Raw genomic sequence first — 26,762 nt, forward strand, 5'->3', positions numbered from 1 at the left:
TAAGGTTGCTGTGACTTTGACGATCATGCCACAACATTAGTATTTTTTGCATTTCCTGTTTAATCATACAAAACTGAAATCATGACCAATCATGGCGATTTCAAAATGTTTCTTACTGTCATAATTGTTGTTTATTTTAATTCCGCTTGTACTGTACTTTTATATTTTGTTCAGGCACATGTTAGCCACCACTCGCGCGTCATTAAGGACCCTTAACAGCATAATGGCGGCCTCAGGCACAAAATCTGTTCTGTTTGTCTGTCTGGGTAAGATACGTAGTTTTTATTTCAACAAAGCAAAAAATGTTGACATTACTAGACAGTGGATGTCATGTATTAGTGTTTGATTAAATGGTACGGTCATTGTTCGCTAACGTGTTAACTAAAATTTGGTCAACTGAATGACTATTAGACCTGAGGGGAACTTTTGCTAGTATCAATATCTACTTTAATGTGTATACTCTTCTATTTAGTAATGGTGTAATTGGAGTATATATATATTTTTAAACAAGCGTAGCTACGTTTTATTGATTCATAATACGACCTGGAACCTGATAATGTCTGTAAAAGTTCAACGTCCACGATAGCAGCAGCAAGATAAGCCTTAAAAAGACGGCTATACCTTAAAAAACAGTGCAGTTTTGTGATGCACCAACAACACTGCATGACAATGTTGTAAGCACAATACCAATGGCGCGAATTTAATGTCAAATCAAATCAAATTATTATATTCATCACTATACAGTGTACATCCACAACTAAACTACTACCAAGTGTGGATTCAGGCCGGGTGGCCTATTTCAAGTTCCAGGTAAACCCACATTATTATATTTTATAAATAGTAAACCAAGTTGTGGTAGTAGTTTGGTCAGTAGTTTAGTCGTGGATTCACATTGTATAGTGATGAATCCAATAAATATTTTATTTTATTTTACTTTATTTGACATTACATTTGCAAAATGAGGTTGCGCATTTTGCAAATTGCGCGCCATTGGTATTGTGCTTACAACAATTCAACGTGTTGACAATGGGATTTTGGAAAGTGGTGTGTTTTGCTTTTGCTTTACAGTGACAGTGAGTGACATATGTTCAACTGTTTTCTTTTAATAGGGAACATTTGTAGATCGCCCATTGCAGAGGCCGTGTTCAGGAAGATGGCAACCGATGCAGGTGTTGTTGATAAGGTATGGTACTTAAATGTGTGATATGGTGCAGAATTACTGTAAAGGACACATTTAGGATACATTTCTGCTGTTAAAGTAAGTTAGCGCAGTGTTGGTGCTAGGAATTTTCAAAATGGGGTCCTGGGGACCCCATCAAGTCATTTAAAACGGCGTCTCACAGTAAATTTTTGGGGTCCCACTTTTTTGTAACAGTTATGAAAAACAATTATAAATGTATTCATTATCCTGTTATATCTTTATTTCATTTTATTCATTTTTTTCAGGCAATGACATAAAAAAATTACAAGGTAGACAACACTTAATTACATAAATTCCTCAACATCAGAGCTATCTGTCTAATCTGTTTTTTTAAATGTTGTTTTTTTGTTTATTTTCTGCCTTTTTCGTCAAAAAAACTGTGTTTTTATGGCCAACACCAAATATGCTAAATCTTCCACGAAAAAAATATTTTTCAAAGTGGAAAAAGTTGATGTGAAGTAATCGGTGCCTTGTATAGGTCAATAATTCAAAAGAACATTGATTTTGATTCAATATTATGTTTTGGGCAATGACAGTTTTAAAGTGAAAAACAGCTTTTTTTATTAGTAAACATTGCAGCTTTTTCTAAATTACTTTTCACCTGTAAGGTTTTTTATTCCACATTTGTTATTGTATTGTTTATTTTAGTAGTATTTTTACAATGTGCCGTGGGCAATTAAAACAATAGTTTCAATCAGCAAATGGCCTCCGGACCACACTTTTGACACCCCTGCCATAGATAATAAAATATTTAATCGGATAAGTCTGTAACGATAAAAAGCAGAGCCTGGCAAAGTGAAGTGTCCATGGACTCACAAAGACTGAAACAACTCATTTCCATATGAGTTGGTAAATTGTGTTAGATGTAAATATAAACGTAATACAATGATTTGTAAATCATTTTCAAACCATATTGAGTTGAATATGCTACAAAGTCAATATATTTGATGTTCAAACTGATAAACATTTTTTTTTTTACAAATAATCATTAACTTTAGAATTTGATGCCAGCAACAAGTGACGAAGAAGTTGGGAAAGGTGGCAATAAATACTGATAAAGTTGAGGAATGCTCATCAAACACTTATATGGAACATCCCACAGGTGTGCAGGCTAATTGGGAACAGGTGGGTGCCATGATTGGGTATAAAAGCAGCTTCCATGAAATGTTAAGTAATTCACAAACAAGGATGGGGCGAGGGTCACCATTTTGTAAGCAAATTGTCGAACAGTTTTAGAACATTTCTCAACAAGCTATTGCAAGGAATTTAGGGATTTTACCATTTACGGTCCGTAAAATCATCAAAAGGTTCAGAGAATCTGGAGAAATCACTGCACGTAAGCGAAGATATTACGGACCTTTGACCCCTCAGGCGGTACTGCATCAAAAACCGACATCAGTGTGTAAAGGATATCACCACATGGGCTCAGGAACACTTCATAAAACCACGGAATGCACTACAAAGACAAGATATTTGATGTTCAAACTCATAAACTTTATTTTATTTTTGCAAATATTATTTAACTTAGAATTTCATGTCTGCAACACGTGCCAAAGTTGTTGGGAAAGGACACTTTTCCACTTTGCATTAGTCCATCTTAGATGATCTCTGGCACAGAGAAGCCGGCGGCGTTTTTGGATGTTGTTGATAAATGGCTTTTGCTTTGCATTGTAGAGCTTTAACTTGTAGTTACAGATGTAGCGACAAACTGTATTTAGTGACAGGGGTTTTCTGAAGTGTTCCTGAGCCCACGTGGTGATATCCTTTAGAGATTGATGTCTGTTTTTGATACAGTGCCGTCTGAGGGATCGAAGGTCACGGTCATTCAATGTTAGTTTCCGGCCATGCCGCCGACGTGGAGTAGGGCTGGGCGATATTGCCTTTTTTTAATATTGCAATATTTTTAGGCCATATCGCGATATACGATATATATTACGATATTTTGCCTTGGCCTTGAATGAACACTTGATGCATATAATCACAGCAGTATGATGAATTTATGTATCTACATTAAAACATTCTTTTTCATACTGCATTCATATATGCTACTTTTAAACTAACATGCAGAGAGGGAAATCACAACTAAGTCAATTGAACAAAAGTGTATTTATTAAAGTTATGAAGCAATGGCACAAACATTCAAGTCATTTCCAAAACATAAATTGCTAGCTTGTCAGAGACATTTCAAGTGTCAAATAAAAATGAGTTGCATAACAGGAAATCAAATACGTCCTTCACTATGTGGTATATTACTAAGGTTATGAAATTCTCTTCATTCTCCAGCGAGTGACTTTACAAACGATGCTACATATTAGCAGTAATGCTACTTCTTATAGCAACGCTCCCCCCCCCCCCCCCCAACCCCCCACCCCACACACACACTTGACAAATTACGGTTGTCTGTTCGACATATTCCCACTTGAAACCGAAACACTGCCAGACGATGAAAACCCTGCTGTTGTTATTGGGAATTAAGTCTTCCTTCATTTGTTACCAGATCCGCACCATCTTTCTCTCGTACGGCTACGTTAGCAGCTAAAATTAGCCACATTGCTACCTCTCTGCCCTTTTTTTTTTTTTTACCTCTCTGCCCTGCGAGGGCGTGTATGTGACGTGTGACCTATGTAAGCCTGCTTGTCTGCAAGAAGGAGAGACAGGAAAGAGCGAAGAGAGCCTGAAGTGTACGCCCGCAGCTTAAAGTCCTGCGTGAGAACGTATATTCGAATATTACGATATAGTCATTTTCTATATCGCACAGACACAAACCCGCGATATATCGTATATATCGATATATCGCCCAGCCCTAACGTGGAGTGATTTCTCCAGATTCTCTGAACCTTTTGATGATATTATGGACCGTAGATGTTGAAATCCCAAAATTTCTTGCAATTGCACTTTGAGAAACGTTTCTAAACTGTTTGACTATTTGCTCATGCAGTTGTGGACAAAGGGGTGTACCTCGTCCCATCCTTTCTTGTGAAAGACTGAGCATTTTTTTTGGGAAGCTGTTTTTATACCCAATCATGGCACCCACCGGTTCCTAATTAGCCTGCACACCTGCGGGATGTTCCAAATAAGTATTTGATGAGCATTCCTCAACTTTATCGGTATGTATTGCCACCTTTTCCAACTTCTTTGTCACGTGTTGCTGGCATCAAATTCTAAAGATAATGATTATTTGCAAAAAAAAAATGTTTATCAGTTTGAACATCAAATATGTTGTCTTTGTAGCATATTCAATTGAATATGTGTTGAAAATTATTTGCAAATCATTGTATTCCGTTTATATTTACATCTAACACAATTTCCAAACTCATATGTAAACAGGGTTTGTAGAATGTAGCCAAACTCAGAAGTGTTTATGCGGCATGGGCACCATGTCGCTGTTTTACGTCCCAACACGCATTGCGTAATGACATTATTCCTGCCCATAGGAATTATTAAGGGAACCGTTTGAAAAAATGGCAAGCAAATCCAAGGAATTGATACAGTGGGAGCCAGTTCTGAACAAGAACCGGTTTTTCGATTTCCATCCTTAGTAATCGTACAGAAATATGTTAATTACAATAATCAACACATTGACTTAAAAGATGGTTCTCGAAGGGTTGTTGTAAGGTTAATATATTAAGTAAACAAATTTGTGTCATTTAATCAGATAAAGTATAGGTGTGTCTACTGAAGGGGTGGTGAATCAGAGCATCAGCAAAATGTTTGTCCAACTTTAGATAATTCAAAAGCTAATACATGGGTTTGAGCTATAAACAAAAACAAAAAAGGCTGCCCTATGTATCTTGATAAAATGTGTCTTTTGGAGTTATCAAACGAGAAAATATTATGAGAGAAGTCATCATTTGTTGTGTTGTTATTCTCCGTGCTTTACTCTGCCCAGTGGAGAATAGACAGTGCCGCCACCTCCACCTATGAGATAGGAAACCCCCCCGACGATCGCGGTCTGGCCTGCATGAAGAGGCACGGCGTGCCCATGAGGCATGTGGCCAGGCAGGTATGATCATCCACCTTTGTTCTGTGTTGTTTCAGTGGCTCATAGACAGTGGCGCCACATCCGACTGGAATATAGGCTGCTCGCCAGATGGCCGTGGGGTAGCCTGCCTAAAGGGGCATGGCATTGAGAGCAGTCATAGGGCCCGACAGGTACAACCACATGTTGTGTACATTGCCATTTGGTGTGTATGTGTTGGACACTAGTGCGAGGTCTTGTATGTAACATTTTGAGGATGCTCATCTCTACAACTTGCTTTTCTCCAGTTACTTTTATGTTCTCAATAAGTAAGAATTAATGACAGGTACACACTAAAAAATGTTGGGTTAAAAAATTAACCCAATTTTAACCCAATTGCTGGTTCAAAAAAGGACAAACCCCTATCCATATATATTTTAACTCAACATTTTGGGTTAATTTATTGAACCTCACTTTTGCCTTAAATTATTTAACCCAAAAGTTGAGTTATGCTAACTCAATGTTGGGTTATTAACAACCCATTTATTGGGTTTAATTTATTTAACACTAAAGCTGAGTTATGCTCACTACAATGTTGGGTTATTCCCAACACAACTATTGAGTTGCGCAATCTAGTGCTCCTTGACCCTCGTTGGTTAAAAATGACAAATGTTACTGCTGGTTTGTGTTACTCCTTCCTAAATACTGATCACAATAATTTTTATTCCATTAAAATATACTCAAAAGCAAGATATAAATGACATTTGTGTACAAGAATTGCCATGTATGGCCATAGCAGTCCGATACAGTATGCTCAAATATGTTCATGTACATAAAATGTGAGATTGTAAATAATGTTAATGAGATTAATCCAGAATAAAATTCCCTTCAAGAAAAATAAAATATTTGTAATAAAAAAAGCCCATTACCCCAAAATGCGTTACTCATTGAAAAACACCCCAAAAATGGTTCATAATTTTAAAAACCCAGAAATGTAGTTCAAATAATATTCTTATTACCGAAAAAATGGATTGCTCTTCATAAAAATTAATCCAATAGTCAACCCAACACTCCCAACTCATAAATTGCGTTATTAAAATATCCCAGCATTTTTTAGTGTGTACCGTATTGCCTCATAGTGGCCTTCAACCTGTGGATGCTGTGCACAAGTTTATAGCCAGGTATGCTGTCCAATCAAATTACTTTAAATAGAGGATTTATTTAAAAAAATGCTGTCTATAATGACCTTAACAATGTATACTGGCAGATATCTTTACCTAAGTACATATATGACAATTGTATAGTGCACATTTAAAAAAGCATTAGCTGCCAGATAGAGGAGAAACCATTAGATGATAGATAGATAGATAGATAGATAGATAGATAGTACTTTATTGATTCCTTCAGGAGAGTTCCTTCAGGAAAATTAAAATTCCAGCAGCAGTGTACAGAGTTGAGATCAATTTAAAAAAATAAAAAAAAGGTAAATAATGGGGGTTTAAATGGAAACAAAATAGAGAAATATTACAATAAGAATAAAAAAATGGAAAGCAAAAATGGGAATAAAAATATGACTGTAAAATAAGAATATAACAAGAGAAAGTAGGCAGTAGTGACCATGTTATGAAAACGTATTGCACTGTTATTTTTAAATAAATAAATAAATAAATAAAGTACTATCTAATCTAATTTTTTTGCATCGCCTGTCATCCTTGTACCCCCCGCCCCAGAGAGGACTTGTACAGTCTAATGGCGTATGGGACAAAGGAGTTTTTGAGTCTATTAGTCCTGCACTTGAGAAGAAGCAGTCTAATACTGAACAGGCTCTTCTGGCTACTGATAACTGTACGCAGAGGGTGACTGGCATCATCCAGGATGCTCACTAGTTTGTCAACAGTCCTCTTCTCTGCCACCGTTACCAGTGAGTCCAGTTTCATTCCGATTTCATTTTCATGCAACACATCTGCTAGACTCGAATCTTTTTTTTTAATTATGCATTGGAAAATTACAGAAAAATTTATATGGAATTAATATGTAAATGCATTTGTACATACACGGTTCTTCCCCTACAAATTGGTTGATGCCTGGTTCTCTCTGCAGTTGAGTAGATAAACAACTTGTGCCACCATTAGAGGAAATTCTGTATTTTGTGTCTTTAGTATGTCTCTAAATAATGATAATTCAATAAAGAACATGTCATCCTCCATTTCAAATACTTACACATTTTATTTTCAATATCCTGGTAAAGTAAATTATATTTTTTATGTGTCAGTCATAATTTAATGCCAGTACGTTAAGTTGACACATCCTTAATGCCATTTGATAATAACTTTCCGTTGACTCTAATCTATTTCCATCAGAAATGTCCTACTTGAACCGATAAATCAGTGTCTGGTGACTTTATTTTTGTATTTATAGGCTTATCAAAGTGGGAAACTGTTACAGGGAAGTCTTTGTTGAGCTTTAGGTTCCACTTGGCAGGATTTAGCTTCCTAAGGTAAATAGTGGTCCCTCATGATCCTGCTTATTCTGCTGCATAAAATGTGTGCCAAACAAAAGCATTGTCAGAGCAAATTATTATAAACAACCTGAAACAAGATTTCTGGCATGGTTTTCTATTTTTCCAAAACCTTTAAAAATGTATCAAATATTTTCGAGCAGTCAACCACTTTATCCCTTGGCTGCAGGCGATGAATCACAAGGCAGCAAAAAGGAACCGTCCATAATTTTGTATCCTCGTTGGGGTTGCAAAGGGGTTGAAAGTTTCCGGTAAATTTCCAGAAACGTTTTGGAAATTTACCAGGGGAAGTTAAGCAAGGGAAGTTTGGAAATATTGACAATTTTTAGATTATTCAAAGTTGGATACCGTCCATGGAAATTAATGGGAGTATATGGGAATTAACGGGGAATTACAATTATTACATATTATAGGGCACTTGTCTATATGCTGCTGCATCTCTGTGGCATTTTTGACGTAGCTCTTTGCACAGTATTTGCAAATGTACACAGCCTTTACACCTACATTGGTTGGGGTGAAATGTAGGGATGATGTTCGAAAATCGGTTCTCCCGATTGTTCGATAAGAAAAGAACCGATTCCATGGATTAGAATCCCTTTTTGAGAAATGTTTCCCGTTATCAAAGCCACTATAGCAAAGAAAAAGATTTGGTTCTTTATTCGAATCCCTGGGAACAAATCCCGTGTCACAAGAAATGACATAGCTCAGTCATTTGGAGGCAGATACAGAAGCAGCAATGACAATGGACCGGAATGATGACGCATATGATGACGCGTGTTTGTGACGTTTTTTGGTTGGAGGGGACATATTAGCCCAGCACCACTTGCAGCTAAAAGTGGTCTCTTTTCATCGCGCAATTACACAGTATTTTGGATCTCTGTGTTGCTGAATCTTTTGCAAGTTGTTCAATTAATAATGGAGAAGTCAAAGTAGAAAGATGGAGGTGGAAAGCTTTAGCCTTTAACCACACATACGCACTGTGTTGTTTCCTTGTTTAAAATTCCCGGAGGTGAAGCTTTACTATGGATCAGAGCGGTCAAGCGAACATGGTTCCCGACCACTTGTCAACCGGCAGGTTTCGGTGAGAAAATTGTGGTAAAAAGTCGCCTCTCACCGTAGATCAGCGGAGCTTCTGTCCTGCTGCAGCATCGTGACTTCCCTCAGAGACTTGCGTCAACACACCCGTGGACACACCCCTCCGACTAGCAACACAATAGAAAGATAAGGGATTTCCCAGAATTATCCTAGTAAATGTGTCTAAAAACATCTAAATCGCTCCGAATGGAATCGCCTTTTTTTTTTTAACTTTGTTTTTTTCCTTTTTTTTTTGTAGTCCTTTCTTCATCCACAAATCTTTCATCCTCGATCAAATTAATGGGGAAATTGTCGCTTTCTCGGTCCGAATAGATCTTGCTGCTGGAGGCTCACATTATAAACAATGTGAGGATGTGAGGAGCCCTCACACCGGTGAGGTCAGGCGCACATCGTCTGTTACTTCCGGTACAGGCAAGGCTTTTTTATTAGCGACCAAAAGTTGCAAACTTTATCTTTAATGTTCTCTACTAAATCCTTTCAGCAAAAATATGGCAATATCGCGAAATGATCAAGTATGACACATAGAATGGACCTGCTATCCCCGTTTGAATAAGAAAATCTCATTTCAGTAGGCCTTTAAATAGTTAGCTAAACAATTGGAGTTGTTTTGAAAAATATTTTACTAATGGACAAATGAATAGAAGTAGCCTAGATGAATAAATGAACGCTCAATCAGCATGCTAAATCAAACGTGGACCCTGATTAAAAACAAATTGAAAAGCTTATTTGGGTGGTCAATTGTACAGAATATGTACTGTACTGTGCAATCTACTTACAAAAGTCTCAATCAATCTATAACATACATTCTTGTATGACAACATAATGGCTAGCAGAACAGAAGGCAGAGGAAACTACATGTTTTGATTTAGTACTTGCTAGTTGAACTTTACAGATCACAAAAAAGATCAATTCGGATTGCTAACATTGTTAGCATAAATGAATGGGAGTTAACATGAGATCGGTAGGTCGTGAGTTCAAACCCCAGTCATACCAAAGACTGTAAAAATGGGACCCATTACCTCCCTTGCTTGACACTCGGCATCAAGGGTTGGAATTGGGGGTTAAATCACCAAAAATGATTACTGGGCGCGGCCACCGCTGCTGATCACTGCTCCTCTCACCTCAAAAAGAGTGATCAAGGGTGATGGGTCAAATGCAGACAATAGTTTTGCCACACCTCGTGTGTGCGTGTGACAATCATTGGTACTTTAACTTTAAATAGAGAAAATTAGCATCACAGCTAACAGAAATATTTTCGGTTCATTATGAGACTGGTAGTGGTACATAAACCTAGCTAGCTGGAGATATTGTCCCCAAAATCATTTAACAAGTACAGGAACAGCTCGCTTGCTTGCTCGAGTGGAATTCTGCTGGAGTAGCCTACAGTCATACGGTAACAAGCAATTACATCTCTATTAAACTTAAGTACCATAGATCAAATATATTTTCCACAGTAATATCATCAAAACTTGCCTGACTGGATGAAGTCCTTGGGCTCAAATACTAGTGTGGCCTCAATAGCCCTGCTGTAGTGTGTAGCATGTTGGGAATTAACTTTGCATGTGATAGAAGAATGCACTGGATATGTGCTGGAAAAATGCACAGTGATGGGATTCAATTCTCCTGAATTTGCAATAAATCAGGTTGTTTTAACTAATAATCATGCTGCAAGATCTAGCATGTTGCATTCAATGTTAATTCCCATGAAATTCCCGTTAATTCCAAAATATTCCAGTTAATTCCCATGGAAAGTTTCCAACTCTGAATATTCCCTGAATTTTGAAAACCTAATCCTCGTTATGTTCAAAATGCTCAAGCTAGCCTCTTAAATTTCAGAGTTGTTTGTCCATGTACGGTATTTTGTTCTCAGTTCAACTCATGCTTCCATGTGCCCTCAATTCCTCCCGCCCCCTACCCCACCTCCTAAAAGGGCATGGATTTTTCCCGGTTTCTCAGATCTTTGTCTTGCTACTTTGTCCCTCTGCAAACCTGTCCAGCTAGATTTTGGTCTAATCTCCTCAAAGCAGAACAGCAGAGTCTCAGTCTTTACCCCCAAAATGAGCTTTGACAAGCTTTTGAATTTTTAACGTTCCCTTTATAGCATCCTTCATTAACCATTACCACCTTTACCCTCTTGTCCCTTCTTTTTCTCTCCAGTCACTTTTTCCCCTCTCTCTTTTCTGCACACTGGTTGAATTGACACCACATTTATCAGAAAAAATAACCAACACTCTTGATTTGTTAATCTGTTTTGGATTATATTTGTAGCCTGTTTTCCCTTCATCAAAAATCAACCAACATTTTACAACTTGCTTTTCGGGAGTTGGCGTTTTTTTTTTTTTTTTGTACTTGAGCATGACATTGGGCCAAAACTTATCATCCTCAAAATTTGGCCTTTTATCATTTAGCTTTTGACAAATGCATGTTTCCAACTCTAGCAAAGCACCTTTTGCCCTCAAAAACATTAAAATAAATAATACAACTCCTATTTATTATTCTTAAGGCATGGTTAGAGAAAAAAAAGTTGAGATAAATCGGATTACTTGTCATTCCTCTTAAACTGACAAAGTTTGACAAGAGTTTGGTATATGCTTTTACTATGCACACAAGAAGGTATTATCAAACTTTGCCAAGCCGTTCATTTTTGACAAAAGTGGTAATGGGGAGGGACTGTTAGGCAAAAACTTTTTCCTCATGCTACCACTGCACTTTTCATCAGTGATCCTGGCAGGACCAAAACAAATGGCAAAATTGGTAAGGATGGGTCCCTTCCCCATCTCATTATGGGGCAAAAAGGTTTCTCTCAATTATTTTGAATTAATTAATAAATTTCCCCACTTGGATATTATCAATCTTTTGCTTGTTTAACATGCACAAATCAAAGTGAATATATGATAGGAAGTTAAGTATATTTATTTAAAGACATAACTGCTCTGTGTTTTATAGGTGAAAAAGCAACTAATTATTAGTAAGCATTAGTGTGACCTTTTGTAACATTCGGCATTTTAACTTTTTCTCATAAATTGTTTGTACTTTTATTTCTTTTTCACTTCTCTGTGCGGCCGTAATTGTTCTTCTGATGTGGCACATTAAAAAGTATGTTTTTATTTGATTTTATAAATATTATATCTATTTTTACATAAATTAATTAGTGCTGTCCAGTGATACATTTCTTAAATTAGATTAATTACACTCAATTTTGTATAATCATGCTTAATCACAGGTTCTTACCGTCATGCATGATTTAAATCAACTTACAGATCCCAATATTTGGACACAAAATATCATAGAATGTCATCCTAAAGCATGTTTAAAATGTTTCACTTAAATACTCATCATGTATTTGTTCAAAACTTGGTAATAGTTTTATCAAAAGTTCTGTTAGGGTACCAAGTATTTATCAAGCATAAAAAAAAGTTGATGACCTTCAAAATACGGATTTTAAGATTATGAAAACCCTAGAGACATGAATTAATATAACATATAACAACAGAATATCACATTTACGTTCTTTTAATGCAATATAATAATGCTGCCTTTGGCTAAGCCAATCAGTTCCCTCTGATTGGTTTGGTCTCATCAAGTGACCAATATTACTGTAGTACTGATCTTTCTCATTTTAGTTAGTCATCTCTATGCTTGAAAATTGTTAATTTAGACCAAAAAAAAAACAGAATATTCCCTAAAAAATAAAAATCTACAATAGAGCAAACTTTGAAACACGGTGTGGTGAGGGACGATTTCAATTGTGGAGCCAAAAATCCAATTGAATTGGAGTCAAAATAAAAAATATGTTCAGCGGGAAAAGTTATCTATCTCAGGGTGGACACTCTAACCGCCCTGAGATCGGTAGTTTTTGAGTTGTATATCCGGCCGAGTCATACCAAAGACTATAAAAAATGGGACCCATTACCTCCCTGCTTGGCACTCAGCATCAAGGGTTGGAATTGGTGGTTGAATCACCAAAAATTATTGCCGGGCGCGGCCACTGGTGCTGCTCACTGCTCCCCTCACCTCCCAGGGTGTGATCAAGTGTGATGGGTCAAAAGCAGAGAATAATTTTGCCACACCTAGTGTGTGTGTGACAATCATTGGTACGTTAACTTTTTTTAAACACATGATGTCCTTTTAAAGGTATAGTTTAAGTAGTTTTACTTTGTCCTTTGTACTTTTTCCGTGATATAGTGTTAACAGGCCTGTAGGCCGTATCTTCCTAATCCTTGGAATGACATTATTCTATTAGCTTTTCATTGGTGTCCTATTCATTTTGATTCAAAATACATATTTACTTTTCAAGCATTTCGGGGTCCTCTCTTTGACTTGGCAAAATGTTGACTTCAAATGTATTATATTTTCTCATAATGCTATATCATCTACGTAGGAAGAAACATAAATGTAGTTGATACGTCCCTTAATAATTTGTTTAGCACTGATGAAGGTAAGGCAGTATGCTTGCCCTTTCCAACTTTACTCTGGGTCAAATATTTCCCAAACCAAGTTTTCTGTCCGCCTCTTCTGGTTTAACTTGAGGGATTACCGGTGTTTCATGAGTGTGAGAATGAAGGGTAGCGAGGAACATCCAAGTTCAAACCAGGATTACCATCAATGTGGGAGTCAGGTTGTGCTCAGGTAGGGACTACTTGACAATGGGCAGCCTGGGGGAAAAATTGTATTATCTTTCTTTCTGTGTGGTTTGCATGTTCTCCCCGTGACTGTGTGGGTTCTCCCCGGGTACTCTGGCTTCCTCACACCTCCAAAGACATGCACCTGGGGATAGGTTGATAGGCAACACTAAATTGGCCCTAATGTGTGAATGTGAGTGTGAATGTTGTCTATCTGTTTTGGCCCTGTGATGAGGTGGTGACTTGTCCACCCGCCCGAATGCAGCTGAGATAAACTCCAGCACCCCCCCAACCCCAAAAGGGACAAGCGGTAGAAAATGGATGGATGGCATGGATAACTTACACAGCTGTGAAGGCGCCATTAATCCTGAAAGGTACATAAACGTTTTGGAGCAACATATGTTGCCATCCAAACAATGTCTTTTTCATGGACACTGTTGGTTATTTCAGCAAGACAATGCCAAGCGACATTCTGCATGTGATGCAACAGCGTGGTTTTGTTGTAAAAGAGTGCGGGTACTAGACTGGCCTGGCTATAGTCCAGACCTGTCTCCCATTGAAAATGTGTGGCGCATTATGAAGCGTAAAATATGACGGAGACCCCGGACTGTTGAATGACTTAAGCTGTAAATCAAGCAAGAATGGGAAATAATTCCACCTGAAAAGCTTTAAAAATGTGTCTCCTCAGTTCCCAAACGTTTACTGAGTGTTTTTAAAAGGAAAGGCTGTATAACACAGTGATAAAAATTCCCCTGTGCCAACTTTTTAGCAATATGTTGCTGCCATTAAATTTCTAAGTAAAGATTATTTGCTAAAAACAATAGGTTAGTTAGTTTGAACATTAAATATCTTGTTTTTGCAGTCTATTCAATTGAATTCAAGTTAAAAAGGATTTGTAAATCTGTGTATTCTGTTTATATTTACCATTACCAACTTCCATGGTTTTCGGTTTTGTAATCTGTATCGTAAAAATTGTGCAGACTTAATTTTGCTATCAGTGCCAGACCTTTATGCTTGCATTCCTGTTTTTTATTTATCTAAATATTGTTTCACTCTTTCTTCTTGTCTCACCTTTTTGGAATTGTTGCAAATAGATTTTCTGACTTCTTTAAAATTACTCAAGGTACTTAACAATTCCATGAAATTATCAACAAACACAAGGCATAAACACTGTGTAAATCAGCTGTCTTTAGCTGTGCTAATTGTATGAGCGTTTTCCCGAATTGTTTATAAAGTTCTAATCCTTAACATCTATCCGTCCATTTTCTACTGCTTATTCCCTTTGGAGCAGTGTTTGTGGTTACTTGTGGTCTTTACCACAAACCATCTGGCAGCCATCATAGGAGGTAACATCTGAACGACGTCTGCATTTAAATATTTAAAACAGACTTGTCCAAGGTTATATTCAACAGGGACTGATTGGTTTTAAGTTTTATCCCCTTGCAATTATAGTAACAGTCCAGACTTTTAATGGAAGGTTTACTGTGTTCAAGAGAGACAGAATGTAAAAGAACATCCAGAAAACATAATGGTTAATAAAGGTTACATGATCATTTTTGTACAGCTGGGATAGGCCCCAGCACCCCAGTGAACACAAAAGGGACGAGCTATAGAAAATGGATGGATGGATCCATTTGTGTTTTGTTGAGGGAAGTAGACATTTGATCCCAAACAAAATGTGGCTGGCTTGGTGGTAGGATCCATGTTAGAAAACACAATGGTCAAATGTATCGTGGTTGGTCACAAAAGTTGCACACATCTCAGGAGACATTTTGGTCAGAGAAACAGCCTCAAAGCAGATATTTTTCCATCTCCAAGTTAGAAAGAAGGGGTGGTGGTGTTGGGGTCATAGTCAGCATTTGTCCGCCTCCAAACATGCCAATTAGATGACAGAGAGCTCAATTTTGACGTTACCTGACCACTTCTCAATCTCCCAAAACTTGTTGGCGTTATTCGGGTGTTCTATTACAATATTTCCACGGGACTGTACATGTTCCTTCTTGAGTAGGGTGACCAGTTGTGTGCTGCACGATTACAAATAATTGGGTTATCTAATCTAACAAATGGTGTTATTTGTGACTCCAGTCACGTCAACTTCCTTCTCCGTTGTTATTCTCTTAAGGTCCTTTACCTTTCTCAGAATCATTTTTAACCCAAGAGGTGATATATTAGGTGGAGGTTCAGAGCAAGGGTAGTTGATTATCTTGCATTTCATCAATATTGTTCAAATGTTGGTGAAGATACGTAACTGGTAAGTGGCGTTTAGAATGGCTACTCTTCCAGCCCTCCCAATCAAATAGAAATTAAAGTATAATCTTTTATTTAATGTTTTTCTCTGAATATTTTTACAGGACAAAGTCAGAAAGGGATTAAATACCAATCACCGTGTGCTTTACATTTTCCTTATTACATTATACAAACCCAGATAAATCCATGGTGCATTTTAAATCATATTATTTTTCCCTATTGGGCTGTATGAAAGCAACTACTATGATCCCAAGTTATGTATCAGTTATGCATTTTAGACAGATTTCAGGTGTGGAGACAAAACTATGTATTGTGATTTGAAGTCTGTAAGTCAGCTGGTTCTGTATCTTGGGGTCTTCAGTGGTATCGGGGATGGAATGACTTTCGGCATTGGTAGAAGTTTGACCCAATCCCAAGGATGGAATGACTTTTTGCATTGGTAGAAGTTTGACCAAATCCCAAGTGTAGCTTGGGTGAGTTCGGCGCTTAGTCAGTTTCCCTGCATGTCTTCATGTTTGGTTTTCTGTTAAGTGGCGCTGTTTAGCGTGGGAATGATGGCATCAGCCACAAAGGTTTTCAACGACATCAGGGTTAAAAGCTTTTGCATACAGATCCAAAATTTAAACTCTTCTTTTGCGTTTGCCTTCCACTTGCAGGTGACTAAGGACGATTTCATGAGCTTTGAATTCATTCTCTGCATGGACGAGAGCAATCTGAGGTGAGTGTTCCTTTTCATGCGAATTTGAATAATGCTTTCCGGTGTTGAGTGTCCTTGACCTCCTTATTAATAATTACTTCAGGTTAAAAAGAATAATGGGATCAGACTAGGGCATCCACATAAAATTAATAACAATTATAATGTGTCACAGGTTGACAAATGCTTCTCCAACACAAATTCCCAGTAACATTTAGCTCTAACTAACATGTAGATGAATGCCTCCTTTTAATGGGCAATATCTTTCCTTAAGCTCTTTCGAAAGGTCGGGGGAGGGATATTTCTTGCTACTTTGAACGTTTAGGGATCATTTTGAGATCACATGCCCACGGCAGATCTGATCTGTAAGCAGCTTACTGAGTTCTTTGGATGCCTCGACTATGCTCTTTGGGCACTTTCCCCCACCCTTTCTATCCCACATATTTTTCTCAGCAAATGTTAATCTGACCAGACTGAAAATAGAGCAATTTATATTGGAGCAAAAGGTGTAGTTTTTAAGGCTGCGAATCTTTGGGTGTCCCACGATTTGATTCTATATCGATTCTTGATGTCACGATTCGATTCAAAATCTTTTTTTTTTTTTTTCAACACGGTTCTCGATTCAAAAAAGATTTTTTCCCGATTTAAAAGTATTCTCTATACATTCCATACATAGGATTTCAGCAGGATCTACCCCAGTCTGCTGACATGCAAGCAGAGTAGTAGATTTTTGTAAAAAGCTTTTATAATTGTAAAGGACAATGTTTTATCAACTGATTGCAGTAATGTAAATTTGTTCTAACTATTAAAGGCCTACTGAAATGAGATGTTCTTATTTAAACGGGAATAGCAGGTCCATTCTATGTGTCATACTTGATCATTTCGCGATATTGCCATATTTTTGCTGAAAGGATTTAGTAGAGAAAATCAACGATAAAGTTCGCCACTTTTGGTACTTCCTGAAAAAGCCTCGCCTTTACTGGAAGTTGCAGACGATGACGTCGCAAGTGTGGGGGCTCCTCACACATTGATTTTAATGGGAGCCTCCAACAAAAACAGTGATTCAGACCGAGAAAACAACAATTTCCCCATTAATTTGAGCGAGGATGAAAGATTCGTGTTTGAGGATATTGATAGCGACGGACTAGAAGAAAAAAAAAAAAAAGTTTAAAAAAAAAAAAAACGCAATAGCATTGGGACGTATTCCGATGTTTTTAAACACATTTACTAGAATAATTCTGGGAAATCCCATATCTTTCTATTGCTAGTGTTTTAGTGAGTTTAATATTACCTGATAGTCAAAGGGGTTTGTCCACGGGTGTCTTAACGCCAATGTCTCACGGGTGTCGACGGCAGCTGTACGGACGACACAAGCTCAGCTGATATCCGGAAAGTGGCGACTTTTTAACCACAATTTTCTCACCGAAACCTGCTGTTTGACATTTGGTAGGATCCATGTTGGCTTGACCGCGCTCTGATCCATAGTAAAGTTTCAGCTCCGGGAAGTTTAAACAAGGAATCACCGTGTGTTTGTGTGGCTAAAGGCTAAAGCTTCCCAACTCCATCTTTCTACTGTGACTTTTCCAATATTAATTGAACAAATTGCAAAAGATTCAGCAGCACAGATCTCCAAAATACTGTGTAATTATGCCGTTAAAGCAGACGACTTTTACCTGTGTGTGTGCGTAGCTCTCATACTTCCTAAAAACCCGTGACGTCCTGCGTATACGTCATCATTACACAACGTTTCCAAAACGAAACTCCCGGGAAATTTAAAATTGTAATTTAGTAAACTAAAAAAGTCGTATTGGCATGTGTTGCGATGTTAATATTTCATCATTGATGTATAAACTATCCGACTGCGTGGTGGGTAGTAGTGGGTTTCAGTAGGCCTTTAAATTAACTGAAAAATATGACCTATTTTATCTTTGTGAAAATATTGGACCCAGTGTATTGTCAAGCTTATGAGATGCGATGCAAGTGTAAGCCACTGGGACACTATTGTTCTTTATTTTTATTTTTATTTTTATAAATGTCTAATGATAATGTCAATGAGGGATTTTTAATCAGTACTATGCAGAAATTATAACTAATATTGATACTGTTGTTGATAATATTCATTTTTGTTTCACTACTTTTGGTTTGTTCTGTGTTGGTTTGTGTCTTCTCTCAATTGCTCTTATTTCAGTTCTGAGTGTTGGTTTTGGAATTGGATTGCATTGTTATGGTATTTCTGTGTATTGTTTTGTTGGATTGATAAAAAAATAAAAAATAGATAAAAATGAGAATCGATTCTGAAACTCACAATGTGAGAATTGCGATTTAAAATCGAATAGATTTTTTCCCACACTCCTAGTAGTTTTCCTTCAAAAAAATCACTATATGGCAGGGGTGCCCACACTGTATGGCAGGGGTGCCCACACCTTTTCTGCAGGTGAGCTACTTTTCAATTGACCAAATCAAGGGGGATCTACCTCATTCATATATGATTTATATTTATTAATTTATGAAAGAGACGTTTTTGTTAACAAGTTAAATGTGTTTAATGATAATAAAAGCATGTGTAACACATATAGATGTTTCTTTCACGAAGACAAGAATAGAAGTTGGTGTATTACCTGATTCTGATGACTTGCATTGATTGGAATCAGATAGTAGTGATGATAACGCCCACACTTCTGAATGGAGGAGAAAAAAAGTCCTCCTTTCTCTAAAATACCACATGAAAGTGGTTGGGTTTTGTCACCTTATTTATCCAGCTTCCATACACTTTACAAGAAAAACATTGGCGGCAAATTCCGTAGCTTGCTTGCTTGTGCACGCCAGCTTTCCGAGACTCTTATTTTGTTAGCGGGCAGCATAAATCAGGGCTTTTATTGTGAAGATAGCAAATGTGCAGTTGGCCTTTAGAGTTTTGACGGAAGGTATGGCGCGAGACTCTGTTGAAATAAAAAGTGTTTTTCGCTTTTCTGTCGGTCATTTTTTCTTAGTAATGATCTCGCAGCAGCCAGCGTCATCTCACAAGACCTTCGGAAGCCGTGAATTTCAATTAAGTGACGTCTTGGTGAAGATTGATGATCACTAATTCTTAGGTCTATTTTTTTTTAAAGATCGACTGACACACCCTCCGCGGTAGACCGGTAGCTCGCGATCGACGTAATGGGCACCCCTGCTGTATGGTATTTATTAAAAATAAAGGTTACTTGTGGCGATCATAAATACTACCGCTGAAAAAAAAAGATAAAATAACCACATTTTCAAAAAAGTTACTAGAATCTTTAGAAATAAATTGTGCACAATCTTGTTTAAAAAAATTGCCATCATATTTACAAATTTTCATCAATTGTAGTTAAAAATGTGTTTATAAATGTATGTATTTAAAAATACTCCAAAAATATATCAATACAGGGACCATAATTGTTCAATCTCTATAAATGACAAAAAAGTTACAAAAATAAAGTATTATTAGCAGATAATAGGACCACATTTTGCTCAGGAAAGAACATACCTAATACAAGTAATAAAAGAAGAAATTAATAAAGAGATGGTTTGACAAAAAACAACTATCCTCGAATGCTATACAGTAATAGTAGAAAAAATGGTCAAACACAAATGTAGACGGTGTAGACATTGACATGATAAAATAAATCACATTTTTATGTGTAATATCCATCCATTTCTACCGTTTATTCCCTTTTGGGGTCGCGCGGGGCGCTGGCGCTAGCGCCTATCTCCGCTAGTGGCAACTTGTCCAGGGTGTACCTCGCCTTCCGCCCGATTTATGTGTAATAATGAATGATAAATCAACTGTAAATCTCATATGAATATACAACAAATTGTACTTCAATAATGGACAAGGCTACTTATTGATGTATAATATAATAAGGCCACTTGTCAAATAAGGTGATAAATGTATTTATCTCTTTAAGTGAATTACAGCTATAAATTAAAGAGAAATGTATTTATTTTTATATTTGTATCAAAGATTGAGAACAGAAAGTGAACAAATCCATGTGTTAGCAATTGCTATGAAACGGAAAATGGGTAGGATTAATTAAGCTCTTCTTCTTCCTACTCCTTTTCGGACGTTTTGTGAAGAGAAACTGGTTATACTTGATGTACCATATTGTAATCGTATGCATGTTTGAAATAAACTACTACCAATACCAATAAACCATGTTTTCTACTCTTGTCTCTACAGCGAGTTGAACCGGAAAGCAAATTTGGTTAAAAATCACAAAGCAAAGATTGAACTTCTTGGTTCGTATGACCCACAGAAGCAGCTGATCATTAAAGACCCGTATTACGTAAGTGGCATAGGATTTTGCTTATTAATTGTGTAAATATACCTGAAACTGTTAAGTGTTTGGGTTTACTGGTTATAGCCTAAGTGTGGATGGATCCACTCAAAACTATTATGAACACAACAGGTGAAACTTCAAAATGGGTTGGCAGTTCAAAAAGCAGTACCTTATCAATCAATCAATCAATGTTTACTTATATAGCCCTAAATCACAAGTGTCTCAAAGGGCTGCACAAACCACTACGACATCCTCGGTAGGCCCACATAAGGGCAAGGAAAACTCACACCCAGTGGGACATCGGTGACAATAATGACCCAGTGGGACGTCGGTGACAATGATGACTATGAGAACATGATACTGTGATACTGATGATACTGATGACTATGAGAACATATGAGAACATGATACTGTGAAAGATCAATCCATAATGGATCCAACACAGTCGCGAGAGTCCAGTCCATAATGGATCCAACACAGTCGCTAGAGTCCAGTCCAAAGCGGATCCAACACAGCAGCGAGAGTCCCGTTCACAGCGGAGCCAGTAGGAAACCATCCCAAGCGGAGGCTGATCAGCAGCGCAGAGATGTCCCCAGCCGATACAAAGGCGAGCAGTACATGGCCACCGGATCGGACCGGACTCCCTCCACAAAGGAGAGTGGGACATAGAAGAAAAAGAAGAGAAACGGCAGATCAACTGGTCTAAAAAGGGAGTCTATTTAAAGGCTAGAGTATACAAATGAGTTTTAAGGTGAGACTTAAATGCTTCTACTGAGGTGGCATCTCGAACTGTTACCGGGAGGGCATTCCAGAGTACTGGAGCCTGAAATGAAAAAGCTCTACAGCCTGCAGACTTTTTTTGGGCTTTGGGGATCACTAATAAGCCGGAGTCCTTTGAACGCAGATTTCTTGCCGGGACATATGGTACAATACAATCGGCAAGATAGGATGGAGCTAGACCGTGTAGTATTTTATACGTAAGTAGTAAAACCTTAAAGTCACATCTTAAGTGCACAGGAAGCCAGTGCACGTGAGCCAGTACAGGCGTAATGTGATCAAACTTTCTTGTTCTTGTCAAAAGTCTAGCAGCCGCATTTTGTACCAACTGTAATCTTTTAATGCTAGACATGGGGAGACCCGAAAATAATACGTTACAGTAGTCGAGGCGAGACGTAACAAACGCATGGATAATGATCTCAGCGTCTCTAGTGGACAGAATGGAGCGAATTTTAGCGATATTGCGGAGATGAAAGAAGGCCGTTTTAGTAACGCTTTTAATGTGTGCCTCAAAGGAGAGAGTTGGGTCGAAGATAATACCCAGATTCTTTACCGTGTCGCCTTGTTTAATTGTTTGGTTGTCAAATGTTAGAGTTGTATTATTAAATAGAGTTCGGTGTCTAGCAGGACCGATAATCAGCATTTCCGTTTTTTTGGCGTTGAGTTGCAAAAAGTTAGCGGACATCCATTGTTTAATTTCATTAAGACACGCCTCTAGCTGACTACAATCCGGCATGTTGGTCAGCTTTAGGGGCATGTAGAGTTGGGTGTCATCAGCATAACAGTGAAAGCTAACACCGTATTTGCGTATGATGTCACCTAGCGGCAGCATGTAGATGCTGAAGAGTGCAGGGCCAAGGACCGAACCCTGGGGAACTCCACACGTTACCTTAACGTAGTCCGAGGTCACATTGTTATGGGAGACACACTGCATCCTATCAGTAAGATAAGAGTTAAACCAAGACAGGGCTAAGTCTGACATACCAATTCGTGTTTTGATACGTTCTAATAAAATATTATGATCGACAGTATCGAAAGCAGCGCTAAGATCAAGGAGCAGCAACATAGATGACGCATCAGAATCCATCGTTAGCAATAGATCATTAGTCATTTTTGCGAGGGCTGTCTCCGTGGAGTGATTTGCCCTGAAACCGGATTGAAAGGTTTCACATAGATTGTTAGACGCTAAGTGTTCATTTAACTGCTCCGCAACAATTTTTTCGAGGATTTTTGAAATAAAGGGAAGGTGAGACACCGGTCGGTAGTTTACCATGAGGTCAGGATCGAGGTTAGGTCTTTTAAGAAGAGGATGAATAACCGCTTTTTTGAATGCTAGGGGAACAGTGCCCGAGGAAAGTGATAAGTTTATAATATTTAGCACTGATGGACCTAATAATACAAAGAGCTCCTTGATCAGTTTCCCAGGAAGAGGGTCAAGTAAACATGTTGTTTGTTTTATTCCATTTACACGTTGTAACAATTCCTCTAATGTTATTTCCTCAAAACGAGAGAAACTATTTTGGAGGGCAGTATCCGCCGTATATACAATCGTGTCAGTGTTAATAGAACCCCGTTGTAGCTGGGACGCATTGTCTTTAATCTCCTTTCTAATGACTTCAATTTTCTTACTAAAGAATTGCATAAAGTCATCAGCTGAGTGGGTGGAGCTACTGGAAGGAGTCCCTTGTTGGGTCAGCGATGCTACCGTACTAAACAAAAATTTAGGATCGTTTTTATTACGGTGGATGAGATTTGAGTAATAATTAGCTTTAGCTAAGGTAAGCATGCGTTTATAAGTTATTAAACCATCACTCCATGCTTGATGGTGCACCTCAAGTTTAGTCGTGCGCCATTTGCGTTCCAGCTTTCTGCATAATAATTTCTGAGCTCTAGTTTCTTCTGTAAACCACGGGGTGCGCTTTTTTGGAGCCTTTTTTAACTTTAGCGGTGCTATGTTATCAATGGTTTCGCGCAGGGCGTCGTTAAAGTTGCTAGTGAGGTTATCAATAGAGCCCACATATTTTGGGAATGGTGCCATTACCGAGGGCAGTAGGTCAGCAAGAGTTGTCGTTGTGGCCGTATTAATGTTGCGGCTGCTATAGCAGTTATTATTATTATTAGTTTGACGAACATGCGTCTGAACCTCGAATTTTATAAGGTAATGATCGGACAATACTTTAGTACACGGGAGTATCGTAACTTTGGAAGCGGTGATACCCCTGACAAGCACTAGGTCTATCGTATTACCGTTGCGATGCGTGGGTTCATTTATTATTTGTGTGAGACCACAGCTATCAATTATAGTCTGGAGCGCTACGCACGGTGGGTCCGATGGGGTATTCATATGGATATTCAAGTCCCCCATTATGATTATATTATCGGCGTGTGTCACTAGATCAGCAACGAACTCTGAGAATTCATTGATAAAGTCCGAATAGGGCCCTGGGGGGCGGTAGATAACAGCCAGGTGTAGAGGCAGCGGTGTGACAGACCTCATAGTAAGCACCTCAAACGATTTATATTTATTATTTATGTTAGGACTAAGGTTAAAGTTTTCGTTGTATATTAGTGCGACCCCCCCACCCCTTTTAAGCGGACGGGCAATATGCGCATGTGTAAAGTTAGGAGGACATGCCTCGTTTAGCGCAAAAAAGTCGTTTGGTTCAAGCCAGGTTTCACTGAGACCGATGACGTTAAGATTGTTGTCTCTGATGATATCATTAACTAACAACGTTTTGGGAGACAATGATCTTATGTTTAAAAAACCTATATTATAGGTAGTGGGCTGTTTTAGAGAATTTTTGATCAAATTATCCGTAGTAGCAATATTAATAATGTTGTGTTTATTATGCCCAGTGCATTCAGTATAATTACGACCATATCTAGGAATTGATACGACGGGAATGTTCCGATTGTTTGATTGTTGCTTTGATAAACTGCACGCATCATGGTTAGCCTCCTCAGTAACGGGGATTTTCCGATTGTTTGTTTGTTGCTTTGATAAACTGCACGCATCATAGTTAGCCACCTCAGTAACGGGGATTTTTCGATTGTTTGTTTGTTGCTTTGATAAACTGCACGCATCATAGTTAGCCACCTCGGTAAAACACATGTCCAACTCTGAAACACTCAAAGCAGAAAAAACTTGTACTAATTTAACAGACTCCTTACCCAGACCAGTAGTCTCGCATCTTTCATCTAAATCCGTCTTCGGGATGGAGGGAAGTGGTGTTCTGTGGGGATTAGCCTTCTGCTTTGTTTTTAGCCCCGCTCGGCATCCGCGTTTCCGATCACACCGCTGGCGTCTGCTCCGTAGACGGCCCCCGCTGCTAATAGACTCCCCTGCTTCCCAGGCCGCTGGATGTAGCCGCCGACGTATTCCCATGCTAGTTAGCATGTTTAGCACGCACGTGTCTATCAGTCCAAAACGGCCCGATATGTCCATATCCAGAAGTGTCTGGTGGTCGTACGTGATCACGGAGTGACCACGATGCGAGCCAGCCATGAAGTCTGCAGAACTGTCCGGCATTTCCGCCAAATGCTCCATCTTTAGCAAGAGCACCGCAGTGTCGCAGCCCGTCCGGGCGCCGCCATCTTGCTAATTATTATCTTGGATCCAAGTCTTTAACATTTTTACACTACACTTTTAGTTCATTAGACTTTCTCTAAAGTTTTGAATTACCAACTGTTTAATTTTTCTGTACTTTTTGCAAAAAATGCTGTTCTCTAACAAGAAGTGGAACGACAAAATTCACAACATGCGTAGGATCCATGGCTCAACCAATTTTTCACAATTTGGTACAGCCTGGTTATCAATCAACTATTTATTTATTCCACTGGGACTGGACTGACGGTGTCGCATAGTCCTTCTTAAGTTGGTTTTTCTATTGCCTAAGAGCAACACTAACATTAAATATTGTTTTTGTATTGTCCGTAGAGAGGATAAGAGGGACGGAGCAACACACCTATATATACATGTTGATGTAAAAACAATAACTGGAGAATTAAATTGTTATCAACTGGTCTCTGATTCAATCATTCAGATGTGTTTTGTGGTTTAACAAAAATAACTATTCATCATGAAAAATGAATGCTTCACTTGCACGGTATTCTGTAAAAACATTTTTGATCCTGTGAATAATGAAGACATGATTGATTTACCACATGCTCTTAATTTCTACAATTTGACTCTCATCCTCTTCACATCTTTTTTCATACTAATCTCAGAGCGTGCGAAATCAACAGAATAAAAGGAACATTGTATTCTATTCATTTATGGAAACAAATTGGTTTCTGTCATTAGAAGTGTTGCTTTTGGGTGAAGATTGCTAAATTTGTATAAACCGAAATAGTGTTGACTTTTGAAATGAAAGCCAGTTGGCATCTGGAAGCTGTTTCCTCCTAGGGCAACTCGACAATGACCTAAAAGTATTGAAACTCCCATTAAACATTTGTTTGGGTCCTTGCTTTATCGGCACTTAGTTTGAAACCTCTTTTCACTTGTTATGTTGTTTGAATATGTTTGCCACTTCACTGCAGCGTGACATTTCTCATTCTTTTTTGTTTGCTGCAGGGCAGCGATGCAGACTTTGAAAAGGTGTACGAGCAGTGCCAACGATGCTGCAAAGCATTTCTGGAGGTGAACTTCTAAAATTGTAATAACAAGCCTGTCATCATGTAACTAATTGTGGTCAATGTCATGACTGGACCACCACACGTTTCTTTGTCGCATTTTAAACAACGTTGAGGAGCGTAGCAATACATGTGTTGTAATAAAATATACAACTCCCTCAAGTCATGTCAGTTTTTGTGGAGGTTTTGAGAGAGTTTAGTAAAATTTCAACCATCAATCAATCAATCAAAATTTAGTTTGTATTCAGTCACATGACTTTTGAACAGAAGTAAACAAAGTGGTGAATCACCAAACCAATATGGCTACTTCGCAGCAAACAGAGTGCAAATTATTGGAGTACGCAAGGGGCCGAGATCTTACGACTAAAAGCAGATACGAGCAAAAAAATCTACCTATGCAATGGGATAAATTCATATACGTTATCAAAAAACGATTTGTCAAATGATCTCAAGGATCATCCATCGGTTGAGTTACCAGACATGTCGAACTATCTGGTGCTCCAAATGTCATTCTACATGACGAAAAAGATTACAACCTGGAAAAGCATTGAGGGCTACAACTTGTTTTTGTGTGGCTCGATCAAGGAAATTGGTATCAAGACTCCCTGATAAATAATCGTTTTTACTTAAATAAGTTTGCATTTCCTAATTTACCGCGGCGTTAACAAGTATGCACGTCACTGGACTCTCAAGCAGTGGAGACATTCTATGGAGTGA

General features: G+C 38.1%; 1 protein-coding gene across 2 annotated transcripts; it reads left to right on the forward strand.

Annotated features, from left to right (window-relative positions):
- The first annotated feature begins 159 nt into the window (after positions 1-159).
- On the forward strand, positions 160-26,207 carry acp1 (acid phosphatase 1). 2 transcript variants are annotated; one of them, XM_061885796.1, is made up of 6 exons: positions 160-266; positions 1,110-1,183; positions 5,091-5,204; positions 16,298-16,359; positions 20,537-20,642; positions 25,987-26,207. In XM_061885796.1, exons 1-6 carry the CDS (start codon positions 179-181, stop codon positions 26,062-26,064), a joined length of 522 nt encoding a protein of 173 aa, XP_061741780.1. In that variant the 5' UTR covers positions 160-178; the 3' UTR covers positions 26,065-26,207. The 2 variants fall into 2 exon arrangements, with proteins under 2 accessions (XP_061741780.1, XP_061741779.1); XM_061885795.1 differs by lacking the exon at positions 5,091-5,204 and adding an exon at positions 5,240-5,353.
- The last annotated feature ends 555 nt before the right edge of the window (positions 26,208-26,762 follow it).

This window comes from Nerophis ophidion, linkage group LG24 (assembly GCF_033978795.1).
Source record: "Nerophis ophidion isolate RoL-2023_Sa linkage group LG24, RoL_Noph_v1.0, whole genome shotgun sequence".
Lineage (NCBI taxonomy): Eukaryota > Metazoa > Chordata > Actinopteri > Syngnathiformes > Syngnathidae > Nerophis > Nerophis ophidion.

Bases quoted from the DNA above. Each gene is read 5' to 3' on its own strand.
- acp1 (XM_061885796.1), top strand. From the start codon at position 179: ATGTTAGCCACCACTCGCGCGTCATTAAGGACCCTTAACAGCATAATG. The intron at 1,184-5,090 runs GTATGGTACTTA...TACTCTGCCCAG, and splicing joins ATGCAGGTGTTGTTGATAAG to TGGAGAATAGACAGTGCCGC. The intron at 20,643-25,986 runs GTAAGTGGCATA...TGTTTGCTGCAG, and splicing joins TCATTAAAGACCCGTATTAC to GGCAGCGATGCAGACTTTGA.